The sequence below is a fragment of the Centruroides vittatus genome, unplaced genomic scaffold (assembly GCF_030686945.1).
Source record: "Centruroides vittatus isolate TY-2023 unplaced genomic scaffold, ASM3068694v2 contig_1422, whole genome shotgun sequence".
Classification (NCBI taxonomy): domain Eukaryota; kingdom Metazoa; phylum Arthropoda; class Arachnida; order Scorpiones; family Buthidae; genus Centruroides; species Centruroides vittatus.
The window spans coordinates 211,677-230,722 of record NW_027120892.1 but is presented as its reverse complement, the minus strand read 5'-3'; the positions used below and the strand labels follow the sequence as shown (position 1 = coordinate 230,722).

At 27.2% G+C, this 19,046-nt stretch overlaps 1 protein-coding gene across 2 annotated transcripts in view; it reads right to left on the bottom strand.

The window, feature by feature from the left end:
* The window catches only part of LOC136968247 (REST corepressor 3-like), a 94,366-nt gene that overhangs the window by 2,732 nt on the left and 72,588 nt on the right, over positions 1-19,046 (bottom strand). For both annotated transcript variants that reach the window (XM_067262232.1, XM_067262230.1), the window contains 6 exons: positions 17,117-17,180; positions 12,753-12,865; positions 12,466-12,673; positions 9,993-10,070; positions 6,806-6,863; positions 1,208-1,380 (listed from right to left, as the gene is read on the bottom strand). In XM_067262232.1, coding sequence (XP_067118333.1) covers positions 1,208-1,380; positions 6,806-6,863; positions 9,993-10,070; positions 12,466-12,673; positions 12,753-12,865; positions 17,117-17,180 — 694 coding nt within the window. The remainder of the gene's footprint in view (positions 1-1,207; positions 1,381-6,805; positions 6,864-9,992; positions 10,071-12,465; positions 12,674-12,752; positions 12,866-17,116; positions 17,181-19,046) is intronic.

The window sequence follows — 19,046 nt, the reverse complement described above, 5'->3', positions numbered from 1 at the left end:
TGCTTTCATTTAACATGATTAAGAATCTCTTAGCTAATAGCTAAATTTTTTGTACAACTTTTCAGTTTTTTATAAAGTATGAATTCTTTATATTCCCTTACACAATGGCATAAGCCCATTCATCAACTCTAGAAAGATAATAGAAAATCTTTCTGAATTGAATGTCATGCATAATAAAACTTCATTAAGAAAAATGTATAAAACTGAATGTTATTCATTACATTTTAAACCTGGCAATGGTTATCAAATTGTATCTTTCAATATATTTTTAATTACCTAATTTTAATATATTGAAAACTTTAGATATTTATCTAAAAAATTTAAAGAAAATTATAGCAATAAAATCATTTATAGCCGTCATCATAAAATATTTCTTTTTTTTTTGACAATAACTATGGAAAGAGAATCTACTACATTACAGTAAACCTGTAATCTCCAATCTCTCTAATGCAAACTGAATTTTCAGTCCCTGAAACATTCTATATGTTATAATGTATTTTTCTACTTCTAAAGTTGAACATTTCATGTACCTGGACTTTGTCCCTTCTTCAATTGAACTACTTAACCTATTAAGTTTTGAAAATATTTTTGGTGCATTATCTGGTAAAGAGGCCTTAGTACAGCTTGGTAAGCTAATGATGTAGCCTGTTTCAAATGAAACAAGCTATGTCATTGTCTTGCTTATCCAGCTGTATTAAAACTACTTTACAAGCAATGCACCTTTACACCCTCTGTTCATGAGCAGGTTGCCAGTTTAGCAGAACCAACCAGATCTAGTGGAGATATCAAAATTTGATGAAATGTATGATCCAAAACTTGAATAAATTCAAAATTACCACTATGTGCTACATTTGAATACTACATATATTCAAATGTAGCACAGAGTGGTAATTTCGTTTCTAAATAAAAATTTTCCTATTTTTCATAGACATATATACAACATTCCGTAATTCAAACTGATTATTTTTGTCCCCTCAAACTTGAGATTTAGAAGTTTTACTGTATTTGTGAAATTATATTATAAACATTTTGCATAACTTTAAAACATCACTTGCATGCTATCATTTAATTTATTCTGTGAAGACGACAAATGAAAAGCTTTAAAGTTCATTCTAATAAATTTTTGGAATAAATCGAAAGATCCAAAAATAACTCTGAATGTATATCAATTAAATTTATATATGAGATTATCATTTTACTTTATTACCTCGTCTTTTGTATCCTCGTTTGCTATTCCGTGTTCGGCTTCGTATTCTTGTAGGACCGAATCTAAATTGTATCGCCTACGATACGTTATGAAAAAACTTCGGACGTGCGCTTCTGTCTTGGTGCCTATCACCTCGGCAACGGCCTTAAAATCTCTTCCGTATTTTCTTATGCCTGAAAAAAAGGTTTAATTCGTACATCCTAATTTTAAATTAATAATGCATATCATTAAATATGTATCAGTAGTCATAACACTTGTTTGAAAAATTGAGAATTCACACAAAAATTTAAGATTAGCCACTGAAAACTTTGCATACGAGAAAAATGTTTTCTTGCTATATTTTAAATTTCTTTTTGTAGTTGTTTAAATTTCTTATTTGAATAATGAAGCATCTCAATTCCAGACTATAAAAGCCTTGTGCTGTGTATATTTCTTTCATATCTTGCATTTGATAGGCTGCACTTAAAGGATCCTTTGCTTCTTTCACTAATTCTTGACTATGTCTTAATTACTTTTCTAGTTCTGACTGTCTTCCCACAAGTGCCTTTATCTTTTCATTTTCCTCCACTTTCCTCTTGCATCTTTTTTTCTTCTGCTTCTCATTCGTAGTTTTATTTTTTTCAAGATTCTTCCTCTCTTCTATCAGGTCTTCTCTGTTGTAAACAATCTGTTGTTACAGATATTTTTTGTCTGCTATGATATATCAGTAAAACATCTTTAGTAATTCTGAGAGCATATTCTGGTTTTGATATTTAGCATAGAATTTTCTTTTCTTTCATGAGTCTTGTTTTTATAAAGTTTACCACTTTAATAATTATATCCATCACAAGATTTAATTCAGCTGAAATATTTTTTGTAGCCTGGGCCTCTCTATGTATGATGCAATGTGTCCATTTTGCATTTGGAGCCTTGGTTTTAATGAGAGCTTGAAGTCCTCCATACTGTCAACATCGCGCGAGCTCCATCTGTACACACACTGACACAGTTCTCCCATTGAATGTTATTTTCTTCCATGTATGAATCTATGATCGCAAACAAATCACTAGCCTTCCTGATATCAGTCATTTCTTTGCAAAATAACAAATCTTCACATACATTTGTTTCTTCCATGTACCGCATGTAACATATTAATTGAGCGTCATTATTACTGTCTGTCGCTTCATCTTGTTGAATGGCAAATAAACCAGAAAGTTTTTCCACAATTTGCTCATTAATTAATGTCTTCAGCTATGTCATGAATGTGATGACTAATTGTATTGTTAGAAAGAGGAATTTTTTTTTATTTCTTTAACTGCCAATTCTCCAATCATCACTAATACCATATCAATCGCTGCAGGTAAAATAAGATCTTCAGCAATCGTGTGTGGTTTTTTGCATTTGGCAATACGGTGAGTGACTTTGTAAGAGGTGAGCAGTGCTTTGGAAGGAATAGATGCTCTGGAAAACAAGGATGTTGATCAATTTTTCAGTTCTCGCAATTTTCTTATAAAAAAATCTTGCGGTTTTCCTTGTAAATTACTGTTTCTAAATGATATTTCAATTTATTAGGAAGCATACTTTCAGCTGCCAGCACCTTATGACCAAACAACATGTTGGGGTAGTTCCACATTTCCTTTGCTGACATAGGTAAATCCAAAATCTAAATATTGGTCATCATATTTTCTGTACTTTTTTCGTTTTTCTACAGTTTCTTTTCTACTCTTTCATGAGTCTTCAACACATTTTCTATTTATTACAATAAAGTTATCTATTTTACGATGTGTAAATTAAATTCAACACACTGATTTATCAACGCTTGTAATCGACAAAAACAAAAGACTGAATGAAAGAGCGGGAAAATGGAGGAGCGGTGTGATGAGATGCATGTGCCGTGCACTCACTCATTACGTTGCGTGCAGGCAACCTGTGGGTATCATTTCGGGAAGCCCTACTGTAAGGAGTGGATCAAAAAGATTCCTCTCCATGAAAGACAGCAAGAAATCTCTGACACTACTCTTTTATTATTCTCAAAAATTCCATTTTGTAGATATTGTTCTATCTTCAAACTACAGTTCTTTCTTCCTTCATATTTTAATTCTGTACTGTTGATCTACTTAGTTAATACTATTAAAAAGCTGATCTCCACAACTTCCCATATATCTTGCAAACATATTGTCTGAACAAGTGAAATTCACTGACTGCTCATTTATCTCGAAACCATGGAAATACACACTATTTGGTTTTGCCAAATGTTTGTTCACTATTCAGCAAACACTGAATGTGTGGAGTCACCTTAAGATTTGTTATTATAATAAAATAAACAAAGGCTATATCAAAAAAGATTATGGAACTTGCTATGTCATGTCTCTTGCATTGTTAAGAAATATTTTTTAATAAACCATTCAAAGCATGGGTAACTTTTCTCAAAAATATAGGACAAAATGGCAAATCTACAGAAATTTAGTACTATTGCAATGCCAATAAATGTATACAGTGGTGATATTCAGCAGGTTCGCACAGGTTCGGCCGAACCCATTGGTAAAATTTTCAGTTTCCTGAACCTTGTTAAACACATGGTTCTCAGTGTGTTTAACAACATTTCTCAGTGGTTTTGATTCTTTTAAAAAGTATATTAAAATATACGTATTATACTCTGTAACACTACTAAACTAGAGCCTTATACCTTGTTCGCACCGAGCATTTCAATCTAGATTGTGAGCAAGGTTGGGGACTATGCCTTGTTGCAATCTCTTTGGACCGTTTCAATCTCAACCGAAACGAGGTTTAATCGTGGTCATTCAAGAGAGTTCTTGAAACTAGATCCAGTCATAAGAGAAATCCCCCAATCTCACGTGCACGAGATAATACAAGATGGCTGTGGAACACGTGTCGGGCTATGGACAGTGAAATAAAAAGGATATTGTATTTTGAGAGATGATGACATCTGTCTATTATTAGCAGTACCATTCGGGGTAAAAAATTTCTCTGCCTAAAAAAAAAAAAAAAACAAAGTCAACAGCATTAATATACTATTGTTATCTGGTCTTCGTGCAGGGCCCCTTACGTTCCAAATACGCCATTGATTATTAGATATATCACAAAGAAAGGTATTGTATTTATTTCTAGCCAAAACTTCCATTTCGTTTGTCGGTGATTGTTAGGAAAAAATTTTCTGCTAGCGAACCCTTTGTTAAATATTTCGAATATCACCATTGCATGTATAATAGAACACATATTTCACATATTTCACATGCATATCTACATATCTGCATATCTATTAAATTTATTTATATATTCATCTTAATTTAATACAAATGTTTAACTTTTATACTAAACATTTTAAGAATCTAATCATTTGATTATTCATTCTTTCAAAAAAATTCAACAAATTTCTGACAATTATCGAAACCTCCACAACTATATAATCATCCTTTAAATCATCTAAAAATACAGTAAATGAGTCAATGCAGTTAATTGTCTAAACTGTTACATTTCTTATAATACATCAGTGTTAAAAATGCATCCATAATTTAACAAAGATTTTCTAGGAAAAGAAACATTTTTGAAAAAGAGATATAAAATTTTAATGTAATTCAGAAAGACAGCTATCATTCAAATGGGTAATTTTTTAACACAGATCTCTCAATAGTATATTGTAATAGAACCAAGCAATTATTTATTGTGACATCGCCACAATGCCAGGTTGCAATTTATGTATTTAATTTAAATATGTACTTGCCACCTCAAATTAGTAGTGTGGCTTGCCCCTGTATATCATACTTTTTCTTTAACAATGGAGTCATGCCAGTCATCTATCTAATACCTTTCAGGGAAAAATTTTTTAATTAAAATAAGATGACCTCTGGTTTACATCAAAAGTTGTTATATACAGTAGTTAATCAGGACCTCTCACCCCTAAGGTTTCCATATCTGGTCTTGTGTTTCATCTATCTAACTCTGTTCTTGAGATTAAGGAAAGATAGACAGATGGATGATAGTGGGAATTTATAGGTCTACAATTTTTCAAATTCCAGCCCAATTAATAAATTATTGAGACTGACAATAATGCCATAGTTTGTCAGTGTTTTGCATTACAAAAAAGAGCAGTAACAATTTTGTTTGACACCAGTGTTAATTTTAAGAACTTTTAAGGCTGAAATTATTAACTGAAGATTTGTTTAAAGTGAGAAATTAAGTAACAATAACACAAGAAGGTAGACCAATCATTTTATAATGGAAATAAACAAGATAAATGCTTGAAGTGATTTGCTTCAGAATGATGATCACTAGTTTTATATAGAAGAATTTATTTTCTTCATAAAGTAAGTTATAGTTTTCTATATTTTTAATTCTGGTTGTGTGTAAGAACCACTGTATAAAAATTAGTACCTACAGATTTTCATCAGTGGAACTGCAGCATAACTTGATCACCACCTTATAACAACACACAAAGTGACTTTTAGAAAATTTTTTTTTTGGAAAGAAGATACTATACAAAATAAGAAATATGTTAATTTTTTATAAGGTATTTTTTTTAAATGTACAAATACATAAACATTTTTTTTCAAAAATGTTTGTATATTTGTACACTTTTGCCAAAATTAAAAGATTTAGTTTACACTAATAATTTTTTTTCTTATAAAGTTTTATATACAAATTTATGATGAAAGCACACACCAATTTCATTTGAATAATAGTTACAACTATTACATTTTGTCACAACAGAGACATGTTATGTCTAGAGATAACTATCTTAGTGTGTGTTAATCAGTTGGTTACCATCTTTGAATTCATCTTAAAATGTTTAATGGGAATGGGGTCATAAAATACATGAAACAAGACTAGTTGGTGAGAGGAGTTCACTTGACACTTAGATTGTGACTTATCTTTGACTGATCCAGTCTCTTGAAACTTTGGCTACAATTGTGGAACTGACACATACAGCACAGGGTTTATCAACGAATAAAATCATTTGCAATACCACATGAACTCTTCTCCCGAAATATCAGAATGATCTGGATTCATTCATTACCTCATGCATTAGAGACATCCCATCATTGTTTTATCACACCTGGAAAAGGAGAAACTGATAAATTCTTTTTTTTTTCATAACTTTGCACATATTAAAATTAGAGGAGAACAAGTGCAGCATTGCATTTCTCTGGAAATTTCTAGCCCAATTCATGTATCACTAGACCTCATTCCCATTTAACATTTTGAGGCAAATTCAAGATGGTGGCAAACAAGATGGTGACCATCCCATAGACACAATGTAAAGGTGGTTCTCTTTGTAGGCATAATATGTTTTAATCATGACAAAATTTCCCCTGTCCAACTAAGTTCAATTTTATAAGGTGTTAAATGACTTTTGATTCACACTGTATTTTAAACTGCATATTTTCTCTGCAGTTATTGTTCAAGGGTAATTATTATTTGAATAAAATTGGTAAGGCTGTTTCAATCTTAAGAATAAATTTAATAGTTTAAATTGATTTTATAGATTAATAAATAAAACTTCTAATAATATATTTTTGCATTAGTCATATTATATTTATATCAAGATTAAAATCTAACTTAAAAAAATATTCATTGAAATAAATGATTACAAAAATAATTTACCTTGTATTGCTAATAATAATTCTTCATTTGCCCATCTAGCACTAATACGATTTTTTCCCTTTAAGAAATATTTTAATTATTTTATCAATAAGAAAATCATATTAAAAATATTTAACAGTTATCATTTTATTATTAATATAATATAAATTTATATTACTGTCAATAAATGCTATATAAGTTTAATTTATTAAATACAGTAAATAATTTTGCTACAATTTATAAAAATAATTGGAATACATCTAACAAATAAATTATTACACTATACTAATTTATTTTACTCTATAAATATTACTTTGATAATTGTGTATTATCATATATAATTTTCTATTATATTTATAGTTACAATTTTGCAATACGGTAGGCTCGTGATTAACCAGCTTAATGTGATGGATGGCTGAGCCAGATAATACATATATTGAAAATAAAGCATTTCCTGTGCAGTCAATCACATCAGTGCATCCCATATGTGGTTTATTTTTCAGCTATAATTTTTGATACATGTGATAATGTTTTAATACAGAATTTTCAGCAAAAGTAAGCTGGTAACACACCTGCAATTATATGATGCATTATTCATGAAATAAATGTTTTATGAAAATATTTGTGATCACATTTATACACAATATTTAATAATACAGAGTGCAAAATAATTATTAATACCTAGCAGCCATGTCATAAAAGTTTTTCGAAAAAAAACGTCATGACACAGCTGATTAGGCCAGATAATATGGAAGTCTGGGTGATCACAAGTCAATTGAATTATAAATTGCTTTGTTTTGACACTTACAACTAATTTTTTTTAATACAATTTATTAAATATTTTCAGTAACATTAAAATGTTTCATATAATTTATGATTTAATTTATTTGTAGGTAGATAGATTGATAAAAAGATCTATGCATTGTTAAACTTGCAATTTGTAGGTTATTTTATTGTTTATGACAATTTAATTTAATGAATTTTTTAAATTATTGAAAATACTTATAATTTCTAGTCAAATAAATTAATAATAATTTTTATTTTATATATTTTATTTTTGTATTTTTTGTATCAGATCAATAAATATTTTAATTAAATTCTTAGAATGTATTCACATAAAATTTTAAAGCTATATTTTTTTTATTATATTTATATAATCTCCAAGAAAAATATGTTACATTATACAGGGTGTAATGAGATTCTTGACAATATTTTAGAGATAGATTTTAGGGTCAAAAATAAGTTTAAAATTCACTATAAACATTCTTCAAATTCTGCTTTATTTTCAAGAACTGATCTTCAAAAAATAATTTTAAACCTTCCACCAAAAGAATGCTGCTATATTTTCCACTTCTGTATTACCAATACAAACTGAAATCTTATTTTAAATGTTGAAAATTTTTTGAATGTACAGAAACTGAACTGCTCAAATATCCTCTGTCGATGCAGATGCTATTTTCAGCAGTTCTTGTAAATTATTCTATTTAATTTTGTAAAAAACAAAACATTATTCAAAGTAAATTTACATTGAAAAACTACAACTGTTTTTTCCAACTAATCTTTTAGGCTTTCCAACTATTTCTTTTTATTGTAAGATAGATGGATACTAAAAAATCTTAAAGTAGATAAGGTTTTATTTAAATTTATTACAAAAGTCAACATTTACTTACCTCAGTCAGTTAACAGAAGCTTAAAAAAACACAAAATTACTTTAAAAAGTTGACAACTCAAGTGTTAGCATTATGGCAAGAAATTTGAAAACTGTCTGTTTTGGTAAGCCATATCTCAAAAAAATTAAAAAACATTTATAAAGGAATTTAAGTTTATTCTTGACCCTAGAATCTATCCCTAAAATACTGACACAGAGTTTCATTACACCTTGTATATGATAATTATTATACATATGTTTTATTAGCACTTATTTAGTATAATAAATGATAACTAATTACAAATACAGATTACATTTATAATCATATTTACAATATAGAATCAAGAAAAATGAGCTACATGTTAATCAATTCATATTCATTTTTCATAAATTTAATAAAATAAATTAATTATAATCATTGGTTAATTTCTTATTGACTTTTTATTATGAAATTGTTAATATAAATGTCAAACAGAAATATGACACCTTGTTTCTTAATTCTAACACAATTTTTTCCACCCATTTTTACTTTTCTGAATTAGAAATATATCTTAAATCAATAACATCTTACATTTCCAGTCTAAAACAATGATCAACAGTCACAGACCACAAGATTTCTTGCTATTCATCACTACTTTTTTTATGACAATGTTTAAATGAAATCTATAGAAACTATAACAAATATTAACCAAATTATATTCCTAGTCTAATTTTTATATGAAAAAACTAGCTTAATACACAATCCCTAAGTCATTAGAATATGTATTTTAAATAATGTCTTATCTTAGATCAAAATAAATATGATTCAGCATAGGTATTATTGTAAAATGGTCACTGTGTAAAAATTTGAGTCAAACATTAATAACAATCAAAATTTTAAAAATTATTTTCTTGTCTTGTGTTAAAATTAGAATGAAAATGGGAATGATCTCCTGCATATATTACAAATTATGGATCAGAATCATATTTGAGCCTGACTACAATAGGCCTTTTCATGTGACCATCTAGGTGATTATTTTCTTTAGTAAATTAATTTTAAAACAATTTTCTTACAACAATGCATTAATTTTTTCATTTTCAAAAACTAAAAATGTTAAAATTTTGTAATATTAGTAGATTTGAAATAAAAGTTTTGTAATATAATTAAATATGATTATAACTACTAATTAATAAAAAAATTTTACTATGTAAAAATAATAAATAGAAATAAAATTAAACATTTTCAATCTTTGTCTAATATCAATAATTACTTTAAGCTTATGTTAAATTAACTTTTATATACATTTTTCTTCTATTATATACAAACATTTATATTTTATTTGAAACTACTTAAGTCTAAATCTTGCTAAATCTTTTTTATCTGACTGTTATCTGACTAGTTTCTGTTATGATAGAATTTGGTTTTAAATGAAGCTAACATTTCAGTTTTAAAATATTTCTGTAGAATAATGAGTATATTTTTATAATTATCATTCTACAGAAATATCAGACTAATTTTACAAAAGTAGCAATTTTATTCAATTTATTATGTTACAAAATAATGTTTAAAAAAATACATACTTCTGATCCTCGAAATGCATCAACTCCAGATGACAACTTTTGCCTTAATTGACTAATTATTTGTTTATTATTCTGAATCTGTAATAAATAATTTATTAATTAGTGATATAAAATTTTTAAAACTAAAACAGAATAATACCTTTTAAATTTTTCATTACATTAAGATATATTATTAATAAAGTAAAACTTGTCTAAAATGGAATCTACAAAATAACATCTGCCTAAACAGAAATAAATCTCAGAATAGAACGATTTGTTTGTAAAATACTATTGTAAGCCAGAAAACTATCCAACACGGAAATGAAAGACTTTGGGTACAAACTAAATAACATAACCCAAGTAAAGTTGAATCTTTTTAAATATACAGTGGCTATTTCTATATCATAATTAATGCTATAGCTTGCTGGCTCAAATCATAGTTGACTTCTCAGTGACAAATTATGCTATAGCACTTTTTCATTGTCCGGCACATATCTGTAATAATGCAATACTGCTGTTTCTCCCCAACTCTCTAGAAGAATTAACTTATTCACTAGGAATAATAAATATTTAAAAAATACATGCTATTTTTGGGTAAAAAGTCAAACATAATAATAATCTTAAAAAAGTAGTTATTCAATGTTTACTTCCATTATTATTTTTTATTTTTGTAATAAAAGTTTTACAAATGATTATGACAAAATATTTCCACTCTCTCCATATTAGCTAGAAAATAGAAGCAACAGTGCAGAACAACTATCAAAATTCTTAGAAATAATCAAAATTAAGTATATTACTACCAGCAATGAAAATAACCAAAATTAATTTCTAAAAGCAATAATCTTTATTGACAATATAAGAATAAATTTTAAATAAAAACTGAAAACTTCTGTGTTAGTATAACAAACCCATTCTATGGTGTATAGAAGGAAAGAATCTATGTAAAAATCCAGTTTCCATTGCACATACTATATAAAAATTCAGTATCTGCAATGGAAACTGGATTTTTATACAAATTCTTTTCTTTTATACACTACATGTACATATTTGTATTTTTTTCAGTATTTCTTTGAAACATAAAGCACTTACATTGAAAGAGAAGTAGTTCTAAATGAACTGTAGCCTTTTTTAAACTTTTTTTATTTTCTGAATTGATAAAAATATAACCCTCTAAAAACAGAAACTTGACTAAACAGAAAATTCTAGTGAGTATCATCACATTCAATTTTAGATTGGTTTTATTCTTTTATTGTCTAATCAACAATTTAAAATTTCAACTAATATGAAATTTTATTTAAAAACGTTTTAGGCATGGGATCAGTTAATCATTTATCAAATTAAATATAGCTTATCAAACAAAAACAATTTTGATTAATTAATTTATTTGTTAATGTACAGTATATCAATATTCATATATGTCACACCATCCCATTTTTCAATTTTTAATGTTTACATTTTTCTCTCTCTCTCTCTCTCTTTTTTAAATATTTTAAAAATACTTTCACACATTTTACATTATTTTACAGACTTTACCTCTTAGTTTCAAAATGACTATGGAGTCAGTCAGAACTTTAGCAAAAATGAATGGAAATGGAGTCAATAAAAAATATACCAACTCCAACATATATTTACAGTGGAACCTCATTTAACAAGCATAATTCATTCCAGAATCTTACTCGTAATGTGAAACACTCGTTAAGCAAAACAATTTTTCCCATATAAATTAATGTAAAATACAATAATGCATTCTTGCTGAAAAAAAATACTCAAATATTTTATGTATAATGTTTATTCAAAGAAAATTACACAATATACATTGTTAAAGACCGTGAATAATCATAATCTTTTCTTCTAGCACAAAATGAACCAACCTGGAATGCGAATTTGATTTTCGGAAAACCAAAAAAAAAATTAAAATTTAATTTGGAATTGGTCATTAAATTTAATAAGAGATGGCAGCATAACTGCCTGCCTCCAGTCAAATTATTTAATTTCCAATATTTAATTATAGCTTTTACATAGCCCAAGAATTTGGCATATCATTTGGCATGTTTATTATATAACAGGCTATGGTTGTTGATGTTTATATGTAATATATCTGAACACAAGTTTAGAAAAATCTGTGATCACAAGTGACACCTAAGGTGCTAGTGGAACGAGTGCTAAACACAGACTAATGTAGCATGCACACAATCCAGGACTACCCCTCTTCTTGTCACTCATTATGCAAAACGTTGCTCGTTAAGCAAGTCATTTTTTTACAATTTGTTGTGCTCATTAAGTGAGGTTCCATTGTATTCTTAAATTATAAGTAAAAAAAAATAACCTGATGATTCACATGATTTAAGAAAATGTCTTATGATATCACTTACTATTTTGATAGATTTATAATTATTAGCACATATTGAGCTTTTCTGAAGGAGTCAGAGTCAAAAATTTAAAAATCAAAGAGCCATTGCATATTTTATGAATTTTTCTGTAATAAAATACTTACCTGACGTTTCAAAGAAACAATCTCGGCATCCTTCTTTCGAAGAATATTGTCACCATGACCTTGTGGTCCTGTGGCAACATCGACAAGATCATCATAATTCAAAAACATTCCTCGGGGAGGTTTTCTTCTATTTTTAGCGGGATTATGACGAGCAGAAGTCGATTCATGCTTTTTAAAAGTTCCTCCTGTTCTATTTAAACCTGTACGTCTTTTAGGATAAAAAATTTCTCATTTAATATATACATATAAACTATATGCAATAGCAATTATTTTGTTAAAAATTTTACCTCCAGTAATGATAGCAAGAACTGCATAGATTCCCTGTAGCAGTAAGTGTTAAATGAGATGACGGTTTTTTACAAGTGGAGCAAGACTGCTTTGTCATATTATGTCCCTTTTGCTATAAAAAAGAAGCAGCTTTTCAAACAATATAATAATTCTTTAAAGTCAATTTATTGCTTAGAACAGATAACTTACACACTTTTAATCATTTGAGATTATAATAAATATATAAATTATAAGTTTGTTTATTATAATTATAATTAAGCAAAATCAAAGCAAAATAATTAAGCAAATGATTTCAAATGAAAGCAAAATCTTAATTAATTATAATTATAATTAATTAAGATTTTGCTTTGAGAAATCATTTAACTTTTTAATTACTTTAGGAAATAAAGCGATAAAATAAAAATGAAAAATTCTTTTTAATTTAGAGGAAATTTAATATTTATCAATATTGTAAAGGTTTCATACAATTTAGATGTAATTATAAACAGAAATTACAATTTTTATCACATTACATTTAAAGATATAGAGAATATTGAAATCTCTAAAATTTTAAGTTCAATATAGTTTTTAGGATAATTTACAGAATGTTATATATATATATATATATAACATTCTGTAAATTATCCTAAAAATAACTGAATGGCATTGAACTTAAAATTTTAGAGATTTCAATATTCTCTATATCTTTAATATCTGAAGTATATATATATATATAATTTATTTTTTTTTATTTTAAAAATTTGCTGTTTAACACACGAGTTTACACACTATTTCAGATCTGACTGATTTACAATGCATATAGACAAGTAACTTGAGACAAATCTCACACAAGTGACTTCCGTATACACTACTAGCAACTGATTATCTGTCAGAAGCATTGCACTTCTGCTTTCCCGGAGTTTTTATAAAACTGTTTGCACTCTCAGTAACTAATACTTGCAACAGTGCTATTTTGTTGAGTGTAGAGTCCTTGAATATTTTTCACTATTATACAACAATAGCATCAGTAAATTTTATTACAGTGACATTGTTAGTTCCAAGTGACAATTATAATAAAAAAAAAAGAGAAATCAAGTTTGTTAGGTAAGAAATTGATATTAAGAGAGGATTGTAGAATATTAAATAAAAATTATGATGATATTAAGATGTGGGCATTAAAAGAAGATTATGTATAGTAATTTGCTCAATGAGCTAAAAATTAAAGATGCATAGCAATTTAAAATCTTTATTCAATTACAATTTTTAATCACACATCTGCATTATAAATGGTTGCAGAAAAATATAGCCAAGTGAATATAAAAAATGTATTTGTCCCAAAATCACTTTTCTATTTTCATTTTCTTAACTTCCTGCATAAACTGGCTCCTTAGATTATGTAATTTTTGTAAAATTTCATTGTTATCAGTAGAGTCGAAAGTTTTCGCCACTTTTTGGGCCAAAAATCGCCAATTTTTTGCCTTAAATTCGCCAAAACAAAAATTGCAAGTTATTTACTTCAAAAACGAGTTAAAACAAATTACACTTTGATATTTCAAATAATCCTTGCTTAAAATATGACGTCAATCGCTCAATATCAATGAATATAATGAGAATGAATGTTCAACATCGACTGCAACTAAAGGAGCGTATTCACTATTAACTTTATCACTTAAATTCATATCAAAAGATGTAAATTTGATAAGATCAGGATTGCTTGACAAAACTTTTTCCAATTTTTGAGAAAATATAGGATAACCAGAAACAATTTCTTTTGCATTTTCAATCAGTTCAGCTTGTTTAGTTACACTGAGTCCTTGTTCTTCCAGTGAAATTATAAAATTTGATAACTTGAAGAGATTATAGAGATCAAATAATTCTTTCTTGAGGTTAACTTTCTTCTCTTGTAATAGTTTCACCAAAACATTTCTAGCATTTGAATGAGATTTTTGTTTATAGTTCAAAATGAAGCACTCAACAGTGTCAAAATTATTGACATGGTACTTTGCAGTGTTTAACCAAGACCCCCGGCAAGTGACAATTGGTTCTGGAGGAAGATTACTAACTCCAGTTGCATTCTTAAAATCATTTTGTCTTTCTCTTGACTTCACAAAAAACTTCTTCATTTCTGATATAAGCAAATTTGTTAATTTGTACTCATTCTGAATCCTAAATGCAATATTATGTAAGGTGTGAGCGAGACACGTGACGTGATGTACATTTGGAAAAATCAATGAATTTTTCTTAATCTCACTTACTGCATTCATCATGTATTTTGCTCAATTTGTCAGTATTAACTTCATCTTTGAATATTTTAAATCATTTGGCCACAATTTTCTAGACACGTTAAGTATACATTCTTGTATTATAATGTTGTCAACTGTTGAGTGAAATGTCACATCAATTAACATTGATTTTGCTTTCTCGCCATTCAATTTTCCTACAAGCACATTGCACTTTGTCACTAGTTTTGTCAACAATGAAATAGACATCATGTCCATTAATTTTGTCCTTAATTTTTTCTGTTACAGAGTTGAAGATAGTTAATGTGCCCACAGTGTTAAAAAAAATAAATAACGCAATGAGAGTTCAAATAAAATCATATTTCAGCTAAGTTATGAGCACAATTGAGAAGAGCCGCATCAATTTCAATAAAATAAACATTTCAGTGAAAAACTAATTACAATAAAAAAATACCTGGAACACTTTTGATTGGCTTCTTCATATATTTCTCAAAAAACAATCTCAGTTTTTCATTCTTTAATTTTTCAGAATATCTGCACTGGTGAATGCTTCAACCATTTTTTTATCAAAAATCGCTTCCATTTTCAAACAACAGTGTTTGTGACTGTAGCATGTTATGTTTCTTGTGTTTTGTACTGTTGAGATGTTCTGAAAGTCGTTCGTTGACGTGTGTAGAGCACTTAACATAGAGAATTGTGTTTTTTTTGTATGGCAAAATATATTGCCACCTACTTCCTTAATCACAGAACCAATTTTAAACTCAATTGACTGTTTTCTAGACGTTTTTGCACAAAGCACATGGGAAACTGACGATTTTGCCACCTATCGCCAAACTTGGCAGTTAGGGTAAAAATTGCCAATTCTTGCCAAAAAACTTGAGTCATATTGGGACCAGAATTTTAAATTAGTACTAATTGAAAGATGCTCATTCCAGACAAATATAGCTGAGAAATTCGCCAAAAGCAAAAATTTTCGGCTCTAGTTATCAGTATAAGTTTTGTTGTAATATATTTTAATGTTTCTTGTTTTTATTTTGATTTCTATAACTTGTAAGAACACACATCCCACAAGAACAGTTTTTTCTTCATACAGAGATATTTTATTTCTCAATTTTTATTTAGCATTTTTAATATTAAAAAATAATGAAGACTAAATTTCTAACCAATTAAAATGACATTTCTTCAAATTTAAAAGTTAAAAACTTTAATATTGTAATCAATGTTTAGATTATTGTTTGTCATAATATTCTAAATCTATAGCTTCCAAATGATAAATAGCATATTCAAAACAAATTCTCTAAATAAAACTATGCAAGAAAATAATAGTTTAATTCAAACAACCATTGGACTACATCAGGCTACTTTTCTGCAATTATATTTAATTAATTACTAAATAATTTGTCACTATAAAGAGTCATCATGTGCTATCTCTTATTAAATTTAATAATTATAAATTATCAAATATAAGTATATTAAATAGCCTGATGTTTGGCTCAACCCCAGCATGGTATATATACACACACACACACACACACACACCATGCTGGAGTTGAACAATGGCTGGCTGAGTGCCAAGAGAAGGAGTTTATAGGACAAGGGCACTGAAGGCATTCCCAGTCAGCACCATATGTCCCAAGAATGCTTATATCATATTTAAATATGTCTGGAAGAGGAGATTTGACTGGAGGCTCAAGTAATGTAATTAGCAATGCATCTGCACAGTAAGCAGGAGTTGCGGGTTTGAGTCTTGCTCTAGGCCAATTTTTTTCTTCCAGAATATTCTAAATTATTTAATAAACATTAATTTAATTATAATTGTTAAATTTGATAAAAGATGGCATCTAATGCCTCTCTCTAGTGACAAATTATTTAGTAATTAATTAAATATAATTGCAGAAAAGTAGCCTGATGTAGTCTGGTGGTTGTTGGGCTTCACAAATTTATTAGGTTTTGTGATATTTGTTAATGTATAAATAGCTTAATTATCTTGTAACAATTTGAATGAACAATATGTATAAATAGTAAGAGCAAAGTAGTGTGAGCTAAAATATAATGCATTAGAAACAATAGACAACAAATTTTGAAAAATTTTATTAACTTATTTATTGTAATTTGATATATGAAATGAAGCACAAATAACTTACAGCATCTTTATTCGTTGATTCAAAATCACTATCATTTTCAGAACCAGCTTCTGACCCACTATCACTAAATAAAAATAATTATAAATCATAAATAAGTTAATATTTTTAAAATACTTTTATTATATAGTAAAATAAAAACTTTGTAAATATTATTTTACAGAACACAAGTTATTTAGGAGACAATAAAACCTGCATAAATCATCTTGACAATAAAATAAAAATGACACTAATGAATTAATACTAAATTAAAATATAGTAAATGTTTTAAAGCATGATTTTTATGCCAATTTAGTTATCTCTCTAAAATAGTTTCAAGTTAATAAAAATTAATAAAAACATTTTACCTACACTATCTAAGTCAGGAATAATTATGAATCTCTATAATTTAAAACTTCAAATTAAATCATAAATTTCACACCGAAATTTTTCTAAAATATTTTAATTTATAGAATTTTTGAATGTAAAAAGTTAATAAATTATACTCATATTCTTTATTTTGATAATACTTTCATATTTAACATAGTAAAAACTAATAATAATAATAATTTCTTTTCATTTTCCTTTATTCTAAGCACTAATAATTTTATCAACACTATCCAAAAAGCAACTCTAATTGTAACATGAAAAAAGAAATCAGTACAATTTTTTACTATGAAAAATCACTTAACGACAATTTATTTTTTAATTCTAAAAAATGCAAATAAAAATATTTAAAATGATTTAAAATACATTCTTTTATATAATAGAAGAATAAATTTGTCTTTAAAGTAATTTAATATCTGTTTTGAATGTTCTATACCTAAATTCTTATGAATATTTTGTAAATTATTTAGATAAGGAGACCAAAGTTCAAATATACAACAATAATGTTTTCTATGTAACTTTCATTTCAATATCTGATTATAAATTTTATAAATAGTACTCAAGTCTACAATGAGATCCTTCATTTTAGATGTGTAATGAAATCAGTATTGGAAAAAATATTTAAAAAAATAATAATTTTTCTTCTTTGAAACTGTGTTTTGTAGATTGTTGAATTTAATATAGTCTATATATCTAATATAATCTTGTTGGACTATAGTCTAATAATTTTTAATAATTTATGATTCACAATATAATAAGTTGATGATTTTGTTATTTGGAATAATAATAAAAAATCAACTAATATTTATTGAAAAATTTATAATAGCAATACTATTAAACCAATGTTACTTCTAATCATACATATCTCATATATATATTCTGAATATTACATGGTCTAATAGAAAAAAAAACTGATAACATTTAAATTATTAATAAACAAAACTATATAGTTAAATTAATAATTTTGACAGTCTACATGATAAAAATTTTTAAATTATCACTCGGCTCCATATCCTAAAATGCCATATAAATGTATAGAATTAATAAATACAATATCATATAACAAAATTAATTAAAAAAGAAGAAATCGTAAGAAGTAATGACAAAAGTGTAATATTCAGAATTATGCAAGTTCATCTCGTTCATTACAATAATTTCTAACAATACTATATGAAGAATAATACTTAAAAGAATCATTAAAATCATTAAACTATGGAAGTGACGAAGAAAAACAAAAACAGTTCAAAGTGATTATAATTAAAGTTTTGATTTCACAATAGTCTGAAATAAGAACTACTGGTCAGAATGACTTGACATTTGTACAAATATCTGTGAAGCAATGGAATTTTGTTTGAAGAAAAAAATTTAGTTCAAAAATCTGCCACTAGGGGATCTATGATGCATACTCGCAATATCAAAAGATACAAATTGCTTATGCATAACATGTGCACATCATTTGTGATATCACAAACAGGCATTTTTGAAATGACAGAATAATCAGCTGCCATTTTCCTGTAACAAGGGCCATACATTCACCAGACTTGAACCCATGTGATTTTTAGTTTTG